This window comes from Lupinus angustifolius, chromosome LG17 (genome assembly GCF_001865875.1).
Source record: "Lupinus angustifolius cultivar Tanjil chromosome LG17, LupAngTanjil_v1.0, whole genome shotgun sequence".
Lineage (NCBI taxonomy): Eukaryota > Viridiplantae > Streptophyta > Magnoliopsida > Fabales > Fabaceae > Lupinus > Lupinus angustifolius.
This window is the reverse complement of record NC_032025.1, coordinates 325,057-336,668: the sequence shown is the minus strand read 5'-3', so window position 1 is coordinate 336,668 and position 11,612 is coordinate 325,057. Positions and strand designations below refer to the sequence as shown.

At 34.8% G+C, this 11,612-nt stretch overlaps 2 protein-coding genes across 3 annotated transcripts; both read right to left on the bottom strand.

The window, feature by feature from the left end:
• Positions 554 to 1,834, bottom strand: LOC109331008 (glycine-rich RNA-binding protein 3, mitochondrial-like). 2 transcript variants are annotated; one of them, XM_019565288.1, is made up of 5 exons: positions 1,730 to 1,834; positions 1,644 to 1,699; positions 1,513 to 1,581; positions 1,338 to 1,444; positions 554 to 931 (listed from the first exon to the last, which is right to left on the bottom strand). In XM_019565288.1, the coding sequence occupies exons 1-5, from the start codon at positions 1,750 to 1,752 to the stop codon at positions 842 to 844; spliced, it is 345 nt and encodes a 114-aa protein (XP_019420833.1). In that variant the 5' UTR covers positions 1,753 to 1,834; the 3' UTR covers positions 554 to 841. The 2 variants fall into 2 exon arrangements, with proteins under 2 accessions (XP_019420833.1, XP_019420832.1); XM_019565287.1 differs by having other exon boundaries at positions 1,644 to 1,831.
• Positions 4,961 to 10,236, bottom strand: LOC109332020 (cellulose synthase-like protein D3). The gene is made up of 4 exons (XM_019566860.1): positions 10,033 to 10,236; positions 8,377 to 9,263; positions 7,169 to 7,976; positions 4,961 to 7,073 (listed from the first exon to the last, which is right to left on the bottom strand). Exons 2-4 carry the CDS (start codon positions 9,189 to 9,191, stop codon positions 5,310 to 5,312), a joined length of 3,387 nt encoding a protein of 1,128 aa, XP_019422405.1. The 5' UTR covers positions 9,192 to 9,263; positions 10,033 to 10,236; the 3' UTR covers positions 4,961 to 5,309.

The following is an 11,612-nucleotide window of genomic DNA, read 5'->3' as shown; positions in this document are numbered from 1 at the left end:
AATGTTATTTGTATCTTTGGATTTGATACATAGAGTGAAGTAGTGAACACTTTCACTTTAAGAAAAGAAATGAGATACATTCATTGTACCATCTTGTTATTTCTTTGACTAAAGTGGAAGATGTCAATTTTAAGTATCAAATTTGAGAATACAAATAACATTTTTGTTCTGCAAATACCATTGAGGAGTATATATTAGGATTGGGTACTGCCAGAAAAGTCCCTGGAAGGACTGCATAAACTACAAGTAGAGTTCAAACCCTGTGCATTCCATGTTTCCAAGATATCTTTGGTCCTCTGAATTTTACAAAAAAGGACTCTTTTGTAAATATTTAATGCATTTGCCTTAAATTCAGCATTTCAAAAAAGAGCAATATGAACTTTGCACCTTAGAACTGATAGGGCTGGCTGCATAGTAATCAACTTATGTTAGCAATTAGAAAATGATACATCCTCCTACTCACAAAAATGTTATACATGTCACTTGAAATCAATCATCAACAAATAAGGTAATCCCCAAATAGCCTTGAGTTTATGTATCCGGCAAGTAAAACTAATAAAATATGAACCCCAACTTGCATAATCAAATGAAGCAAGAGTAACAACATCTACACTACAACACAAATGTCAGCACATTTAGTAAAAAACAACTTTTGCATCCCTTTAGCCAGACCTAAGAAATTGGGTCCTACAAGGTGAAACTAATGCAAATTGAGTGCTATATCCTCTGTTATGCCTTGCAGATTTGGAATAAGAGGCAAGAAGGGTATTAAAACATGAAGCTCCTATGATCATATTGTGAAAATAATTCAATAATGTCTTCAATTTCATGCATTTAGATATCATACATCATTTGTCTCCTGCTCAGAAAATGAGTTATTTTGTTTCCTAGGTGGTTGCATGTCCACATATAAAACACGTCCATGTAATATCTGCAACAAAACAGGAAAAAAAAAGTTGCATCATTTTATGTATTTATGTGTGCAGAATAAAATATTTATTTCCTTAAATTCATTTATTGATTCATATATGTCTTATTTTTTCTTTTATAATATATTTTAAAGTGAAAACACACATAGAGAAATGAAATGAAACATATGTCAAACAAAGTTATCTCCGAATACGAGTCATTTTATGTATTTTGGTGTTCAGAATAAAATATTTTCTCATACTAACTCGTTTATTGATTGTTTCACACATGTCTTATTTTATTTTTTCTTCTATAATATATTTTAAGAGAGAACTGAAATAAAACACATGACAAACAAAATTATTTCCGAATACGAGAGGTACTTTATTCTTTTTCATAAAATTGGAATGAAGTTATGAGATTGTGACCTTTTTATCCATGGCTATCTGTGCCACTCTGGCTTCTTCCTCTGTAGCAAAAGTGACATAACCAAAACCCTTGGATCTAGTCTTGGCTTTATTCAGAACTATATTAGCTGCAATAAGGGAAATAATGAAAACCTAATTGAGAGAGGTTTTAACATTGAAGGTTTGAGGCTTATACCATTGAGGACAGTTCCAAATTGTGAAAAGGCTTCGGATAAATTTTGTTCAGTGGTAGAGAATGCTAAACCTGTAAACAACAACAATGGCGTTTGAATTTTGGCATGAATCAAGTAATACAAATAATATTACCTTTAACAAAAATCTTGGAAGAGAAGGAACGGAGGAAGGGAAATTGATGATGAGAATTAGAGACAAAGATGTTGCTGCAAATTTGTCGCAGACATGCTGATGCTCCCATACTCCACAAACGCCGCCGCTGCTACCGCTGCTACCGCCGCCGCCGCCGCTCTCTGCCGTTTCAGATGTGGGGATGGAGTTTTTCTCTATCAAAACTCAGGTGCTTTTTTATTTATTTGTTTACTATGTGTAAAAAAAACTTGGGGTGTGAGTTTATATTTGGTTTTTATTATGTATTAAAGAAAGAAAAAAGTGGGGTGTTTTTTACGGTAACACATAGAGTGGTACACTATCTTTGTGGTAGCAGATATTTATCCATTTTTTTACTTGTTTTATTTTTTTTTTCTTACTTTCTACTGTTTTTTTTTTGCTTATCAATTTAGACTAGGATTCCTCCGCAGGGTTCGTCTACATCCACAGAGGGTGAGTCAGGGCCTAAGACGAGATCAAGGGTGAGTCAGGGCCTAAGACAAGGTCAAGGGTGAGTCAAGACCTAAGACGAGGCCAAGTGTGAAATAAATAATTGTTAACTAAGTAGTAAGCTCATTCCAAGACGAGTGCTTTTGTATTCATACTTTCCCAGAAGCTCCGATAGCATAGTCGAGACAACTATGTGTTCTTTGAAAGGAGTAGAAGAAGTTTCTTGAAACTCGATCTCTCCACGGATGAACCATATAGCTAAGAAAAACCATGAATCGGAATAAAAGAGCTTGCCTAACCATGAAGCTATAAGTGAGGTGAAATTATTTTTTTGCGACCATGTTAACATAAATTATCTTATTAATCAAATATTATCTTTCAGATTTGTGTCTCCAATCATTACTTTATATTTGTATTTTGACATATTATTTTATGTGAACTTTTATTTATGAAAGAATTATAAAATGGAATTTGTCATTTTAAGAATGATGAATATGTGTTGACGAACTTCTTTAATTAGTTTTGAGAAATTTTTTGAGGAAGGCCCATGACTCACTTCTTTATATCAAATCCCTTCTAAACTAATAAAAAATAAAATCAACTTCAGAAAATTAAAAATAAACAATCAATTAATTTTTAGAAAACTTACATAGCAATAATTTCCCTAAATCTCCAAAAATTGTTACTTATTATATACTTCAGAAAACTCATTGGTGATATTTGTAGATATTCAGAATTTGCAAGGCTCTTAAGGATGATAGATAGCATAGCTTAATTTCAGAGTATTGGTTTCCAATAACAATTAACAAGTGGCTTCATATATAAATAGCCCTTAATCAATAATAGTTTAAAAGCCTAAAAATAAATCTATTATTATGACAAAAATAAAAATCTAACCATCCTAATTTTTACTCATTTTTAAAATAAATTATAATTATTGTTTCCCCTTATAATCCAGTATTGAACTGTTCATTACTAACGAGGAATTGGACTCATGTAATACATACTAGATTTAGAAAAAGATGAACCCTACAACAATTGTCTCATTTCTAGATTCATGAGCACAATACACAACATAATTTAAGAATATTCACTAGTACCATTAAGAGGGGTCAAAAAAATGAATCAAATTACAAAAAAATGATTATTCATAGGACAAAAAGAATAAAATATCATGGTTCTATGACCAGGTTCTGTTGTGGCCCTAAATCGATGGGTTCAAAACCTAGAAACAACCTCTTCGCTTGCAATATAAGTTATCATCCTCAGACTTTACCAGGTGGAAGCAATCCATTAACCTTGTATATTGAAGTACGGGTTCACCAATCTTGTAATAATAATGTAAAACTCGATAAATAAGATATCGAAATGAAGTGCATGGTGGTTAACTAGGATCATGGGAAATGAAATGAACCACCAATTTGTTTACTGCCAGGAGGAGGATTAATTGCTACCCAGAGAAGAGAGATTGTGATAGCAATGAGGCCTGACCATACATAAACAATGGTAGGTATCCGCGCTCTTCTTCCCATCAAACCTTTTGCGAACGGATAGAGATGAGTTAAGACCCAAAAACTGAAGAAAACGCCGCCTAGTAAACGGCTCCATTGCGGTATAGCACTGTAAATGGTTCTGCCAACTCCAACTGCTATTGCTATCAAGTTAACCAATATGATTGTGATTGGTGGTATCATAAGTGATGACCATTTCACAACATATAGATCAGCAAACTCATCATCTATGTCATCGGCGCCAGATTTTGAAGTCAATGTGAATGAGATTTCGATACCAGCTATGATTTTGAGCAAACCTTGAAGCACTGCGGCTAGATGAGCGCTCGTCCCTCCAATCAACCAAGGTCAAGGGTGAGTCAAGACCTAAGACGAGGCCAAGTGTGAAATAAATAATTGTTAACTAAGTAGTAAGCTCATTCCAAGACGAGTGCTTTTGTATTCATACTTTCCCAGAAGCTCCGATAGCATAGTCGAGACAACTATGTGTTCTTTGAAAGGAGTAGAAGAAGTTTCTTGAAACTCGATCTCTCCACGGATGAACCATATAGCTAAGAAAAACCATGAATCGGAATAAAAGAGCTTGCCTAACCATGAAGCTATAAGTGAGGTGAAATTATTTTTTTGCGACCATGTTAACATAAATTATCTTATTAATCAAATATTATCTTTCAGATTTGTGTCTCCAATCATTACTTTATATTTGTATTTTGACATATTATTTTATGTGAACTTTTATTTATGAAAGAATTATAAAATGGAATTTGTCATTTTAAGAATGATGAATATGTGTTGACGAACTTCTTTAATTAGTTTTGAGAAATTTTTTGAGGAAGGCCCATGACTCACTTCTTTATATCAAATCCCTTCTAAACTAATAAAAAATAAAATCAACTTCAGAAAATTAAAAATAAACAATCAATTAATTTTTAGAAAACTTACATAGCAATAATTTCCCTAAATCTCCAAAAATTGTTACTTATTATATACTTCAGAAAACTCATTGGTGATATTTGTAGATATTCAGAATTTGCAAGGCTCTTAAGGATGATAGATAGCATAGCTTAATTTCAGAGTATTGGTTTCCAATAACAATTAACAAGTGGCTTCATATATAAATAGCCCTTAATCAATAATAGTTTAAAAGCCTAAAAATAAATCTATTATTATGACAAAAATAAAAATCTAACCATCCTAATTTTTACTCATTTTTAAAATAAATTATAATTATTGTTTCCCCTTATAATCCAGTATTGAACTGTTCATTACTAACGAGGAATTGGACTCATGTAATACATACTAGATTTAGAAAAAGATGAACCCTACAACAATTGTCTCATTTCTAGATTCATGAGCACAATACACAACATAATTTAAGAATATTCACTAGTACCATTAAGAGGGGTCAAAAAAATGAATCAAATTACAAAAAAATGATTATTCATAGGACAAAAAGAATAAAATATCATGGTTCTATGACCAGGTTCTGTTGTGGCCCTAAATCGATGGGTTCAAAACCTAGAAACAACCTCTTCGCTTGCAATATAAGTTATCATCCTCAGACTTTACCAGGTGGAAGCAATCCATTAACCTTGTATATTGAAGTACGGGTTCACCAATCTTGTAATAATAATGTAAAACTCGATAAATAAGATATCGAAATGAAGTGCATGGTGGTTAACTAGGATCATGGGAAATGAAATGAACCACCAATTTGTTTACTGCCAGGAGGAGGATTAATTGCTACCCAGAGAAGAGAGATTGTGATAGCAATGAGGCCTGACCATACATAAACAATGGTAGGTATCCGCGCTCTTCTTCCCATCAAACCTTTTGCGAACGGATAGAGATGAGTTAAGACCCAAAAACTGAAGAAAACGCCGCCTAGTAAACGGCTCCATTGCGGTATAGCACTGTAAATGGTTCTGCCAACTCCAACTGCTATTGCTATCAAGTTAACCAATATGATTGTGATTGGTGGTATCATAAGTGATGACCATTTCACAACATATAGATCAGCAAACTCATCATCTATGTCATCGGCGCCAGATTTTGAAGTCAATGTGAATGAGATTTCGATACCAGCTATGATTTTGAGCAAACCTTGAAGCACTGCGGCTAGATGAGCGCTCGTCCCTCCAATCAACCAAAACTGCTCATTTCTCCACCACTCTTCAAGTTCAATGCCAGACCACTTGATTTCAAGCACTGCTAGGATGCACAAGGTTACTGTGATGCCTAAGAGATACGAGAGAAATGTGATATTAAGGGTTTGAACTATGAACTTGCCAGAGAAGAGTGACAGTGCAGGTAGGAAGCAGTATACAATAAGGAAGAAGGAAGTGAAGGGATACAATCCAACATTAAGGTATGCAACTCTTTGAAGAAGTTTCATTCTTGGGCTAGCCAGAATGGCATTGTTACGAGAGAAGAATATTTCAACGGAGCCAGTAGCCCATCGAAGAACCTGATGTAGCCTGTCAGTGAGATTGATAGGAGCAGATCCACGGAAGGCATCACGCTTTGTCACACAGTACACAGATTTCCATCCCCTATTGTGCATCCTATATCCGGTGACCACATCCTCCGTAACAGATCCATAGATCCATCCAACACGCTGCCCCCACTCAGTCTTGTCCTCATACCAACAAGAGATGACACTGATAGCCTCTGCTACAGTTGATGCATCGAGAAGATCACGGGGTAAGGTGAGAGCACCAGGTGGGCGTCCATTTTTCACTATGGGGTGATCAGCGAGTGGCCGGCCCTGGAACTCTGCCACTGGGATTGAGTCAATGAGGCAAGTTGAGTTTCCAAACTTCTTAGGGAACGACGATAGGTTCATTTCTTCTTCTTCTTCTTCATCATCACCCATCCTTAGTGCTCTATTCTCTTCTGGGGTGCTTGCTAATGATTCATGCTTCTTCTTACGACCAAAGCAGCAAGAACAGAAACCTGAGTGGTGCTCTTTAGAGCGAGGAGGGTCAAAACCATAAAGTGCAACCCTTCTAAAAAGGCAACCGGTTCCCACATAGAACGGCCCTTGAAGTCCATCAAGGGCTCGCATATTCACATCAAAGAATACAGTGTTATGATTAGCATATCTATCAGAGGGATCAATCCCCTCAAACCTCTGCGGGAACTGGACATAACATAGGCGGTCACCTCCACGATCCATCATAAAGCACATGCCTTCCCTCATTGCCTTTGAGTTGTAGATATAGTGATCACAGTCAAGATTGAGTATAAAAGGACCATTAGACATTACAGCAGAGGCACGAACCAAGGCATTCATGGCCCCCGCTTTTTTGTTATGATCATAGCCTGGACGCTTCTCTCGAGAAACATACACAAGAAGCGGAAGACGGATATCAATATCAGTTAGGTCGATAAGCTTTGCATCATCAGCACTTCCGAGAAGAGGTTGGTGGCTGGGAGGTTTCAACATCACCTGCATCATCCACAAAGAACAAATTATTCACCATCACTCATATCTCCAAACTAATTTGGCACTTGAATAAAACTCAATGGGAGCCGATTTAGTACCTGAATTATACCAGCATGGTCACCCTTGGAGTGGTCAGTTGTAGGACTAAACCAAGTCCCTGGCCAATGAGTTCCATCAGCCATCCATGTTGCTTTGGGAATCTTCGCAGTTTCTATAGGTTCATCTTCCCTGGTTTGTCTCTGAAGTTTCATGGCATTGATTTCCTCTCTTGAATGATAGGCATCTGACCGGCGACGGATAGAGTCAGGTAGACTATTAATCCTGACCTTGAACTCGTCATACTCACGTTTCAACCGTCTACGATCCTTGACAAAATCAAGCTTCACTTTGTTTTTATAAGGGTCTTTCTTTAAGTTGAAATATGATTCAGGATTTCTTGGCTCTATATCATGTTTACGGCAGAAAGGAACCCACTGATTAGCAAAGCTGGCAGCTTCAGCCATTGCCTCAAAAGTTAGAAGTGCGCCTCCGTCATCAGAAACATAGCATGACAGCTTCTCAACTGGGTAATCAGCAGCTAAAATAGACAAGATAGTGTTGGCGGTGACAAGAGGTGGTTCTTTGTCAGGATCAGCAGTAGAGACAAAGATATCTATGCCTGGAAGATCAGACTTTCCAGTAGGATTGCTAAGAGTCGGTGTTTCAAATTTCTCCTTCAGAATATTAAGATCGGTGGCACGATTCACTGGGCATAGTTTGGGAAGTTGATCCAGGATCCACGAAAAAGCAAACCAGATCTCACAAACCACAGACATTCCCCATAGCCATAATGCATCAGTATTTTTGTGCATAACCCTCCATGCCAGGAACAGTCCAAGTACAATCAAACGGATAAAAATAACAAGCCTGTAAAAACAGATGCAAGAGAAAGAAGGTAATTGTCAGATGATGTAGATGATTGACACAGCAAAGAATAAATTTCAAGTTCATAACTAGTATACTGATACAATTATAGGAAATCTTCATAAACACGAGAAATCAATTTTTTTTAATACAACTCCAGTTCTAAAAGCCAGACTTAACCACAAAAAGACCAGAGCACACAAAAACACGATGTATAAAAAACTTCCTTGTTTTCCAAGTTTTATGTGTTGGAATGCTTGATAAAAGAATAAACTTATATTATATGAATGTTTGTAAGTAGGTACATGTAGTTGGGTCCTCATTTTTCAATAAACGAAAAATCCTCTCATGGTTATTTTCAATCATTTTTTTTATGAAGTATTTAAGACTGAAGGCTTTATACCGATATGGGCTCAGAATAGCTGCAGGTATCTTCAGCTTCCGTGTAAGGGGCCTCCATGGCTTGTCCATAAACTCATTTGGCTCAGCAACTTCTCCCTGTTTTCCATTTCCAAAACCTCCTTCCTTTGGCCATAAAGCATTACCATAGCCGTAGGTACCCTTTGTTTCAAAAAGGTTCCTATTATGATCGAGTTCTCCAGTTTGGCTCCTCATCAATGCTGATTTATTAGTTGACTTCATCTTAGACATTCTCCTCTCCATCTTAGATATCCCACTTGGCAGAGGAAGTGAAAGGGAATGATCATCATCCACATCTAGTTCGGCGTTCTTATATGGCTCCTTGCATCCCAGGCATGCCCCACCTCCCATTTTTATTGCATCTAGGTAACAATCTCTGCATATCTTAAAATCACACTCACACGGAAGAATATCCACACCACGTTCATCACTCATCACCTTAGAATCACATCCAAGAACCGCACACGAAGATCCTTTTGCACCAGCTATCTGTGGATGGTTTGCTTCAGATTCTATTATCTTATCCATGAGATGTGCTCGAGTAACACTGTTGAACCCGCCTGTGAAGAGTGAATTGGACACATATATCTCCTCAACTTTCTGTGAGATTGATGGATCCATAGGTTGGTTATCAGGGGTTGGTGGTATATGCACCGTGTAATTCATGAAGTCACCACTCTCATGCTCACTATCAAGATCATCCCTTGAGTAACTGACATAGCGACCCGAGGATGTTCTTCGGGCAAATCTTACAGTTGGTGGTACAGGAGGCTCTTGGCCTTCATATGCATCCGACATTGTTGACAGAGATGATCGGCTTGCCCTCAATGGCTATTTCCAGAACTAAATTCGATTATAAATTATAATATCCTGAAATTCATAAATTTTGCATATAAGATCTTAATTAGTATCATTAAATTCAATTTACTACAAAAAACCTATCGTGTAAAACCTAAAATCTGAACCCAAACATCAAACATGAATCGGATTGCTATTAGAGAGAACAAAAGGCTAGAGCAAAGTATACCTTATTACCTTACGAAGTTGTGAAAACACATTACTCAAGTCCTAACAAGTCAAAGTTTTGGAATCTTTTGCAAAAAAATTCTACTATTCTAATAATCAAACTACAATTTGGAATTCTCCTACATTCATGATCTTTCGGCTAAAACAAACAAGAGCAGAGAATCTCAGTATAATTTTGAAAATGCACAGATAAGATGAACATTTTTTAAACCCCTACTAGAATATCTCAAAATTTTCTTTCCATTCTCACAGTTCCATAGCAACAAAACCAACTTGAAGAGCTCACTACCTCAGAATAACACTATATTCTTATGGAAAAGGTGTTCAATCATTCTAAAACAAAAACACAAACATAGGAAAAATAAAAGAAGAACCATGTTCCAAACCAGCAACTACAATGACATTACCAAACCATGAACCCACAAATCATCATAAATCTAAAATCATAAAAGTACATTTTTTATTTATTTAAAAAAGCATTGCTCAATTACTTTTGGCCCTTTTTTCTGAGGAACCAGTTAACCCAAGAAAAGGTGTCTAGTAAAGTTTGTAACTTGAAGTAGAAGAGCACCTATCTCACAAAAGGGTAATGCATAAAAAGAATGAAGTTTACCTCTTTTTTGTGCGCAAAAGACTGGTTTTTCTTCTTCTTCAGAACCCAGTGTGTGAAGTTATGATCAGATATGATGTGGCTTCAACAGTTTCTGAATATAAATAAAGTTAAAAGTATAATTTTTGTTTGAAAAAATGAAGTAAAAGTGTCTCCAACCGTGTAACCTTATGAATTGAGAAAGACACGGCCAGAGACAGAACATAGACAGTGAGGAACAAGTATCATATATATATATATATATATATATATATCATTAATGGAGAAACAAGTATATGATTTTACTGTATGTTTTTAATAGTAAAAGTATTATTTTATTATACACAAAAGGATAAAAAGTCGTACCATATTATTATTTTCTTTGTTTTTTATAGTACTTGTCTTTTCATTAATGAAGATGATTTTTACTCAAGATTGAGATACTAAGATCTAGTTGGAGTGACCAAAAAAAGTACAACTCTATACTGTCTCATCATCACTTTCCTTTTTCTTTTCTTCATATATTTTAGTCAATTCACTAATTCCTCATTATTAATCTTCTTATTCTTCTTTAAACTATTTATTTATTACCAACGGGCATTGATTCAAGTGATACATACTTGATTTTCCTTAAGTAGGAACCCGAATTCGAGTCTTGTAAATGGAAAAAATGTCCGTTGCTAGAGTTAGCCTCATGACTTAGACAAGATTGCCTCCGGTGCAAGGATACTGTTGGGAAACAAAAAAAACTATTCATTTATTATTTCAAACTTATTTACATTTTAGTCATATATTGAATTATTTTTATTTATAAATTAAATTAATTGTAAATGTGGAAAGCAAAATATTTTTACCAAATTTTAAGTGCAACTAAGCATTATTTTCCAAATAAAAAATGGGAAAATTATATCGAATCCTCTTAATCTTTAAATAAATCACATGTATAACCTCATATTTCAAAAGGAGAGTTCAATGGGCTTTTTTAAATAAAAAGGAATATAAATGTAATTAAGTCAAATTTATAGAAGATTGGCATATTTTTTACAATAAAAAGTGACGCTTAATAGGTTTTTAAAATTTTAAAATTTGTTTCAGTTCAAAGTTCAAACTATAAGAGGAAAGATTGTTTCTAATAATTATTTTAGTGTGATGTAATTGATTTAATTTGATGATTTTTAAAAGGGTAAAACTTATCATTAATTAATTATTGAAAACTCTTGTGGATTTTGAAAAGCTTCTTGAAGAACTTTTCTAAAACTATTTTAAATACGATAAACTTCCTTCTTGAAAAAAGTACAAGCTTCATCCAATTTAAATATATTAAATTACTCTAGTAGTTTATTGATTTAGTAAAAAATCTATAAACCATATGAAAAATTACAAACTACCTAAAAAGCTAAAAGTATTTGCTTAAGAAAAGTGTTGAAATCTAATAAAAAATAGGAGATGAAATAAGAGAAGGGAAATACTTTTTTCTCTTGAAGTGTAAAAATAATAAATAACCATTGAAAATATAGATTCATACGTGGAATGAGTGGAAGATCGTAATAAAACATTGAAGGTATAACTTTATTTAATTATAATCTATAATTAAAATAAATTAA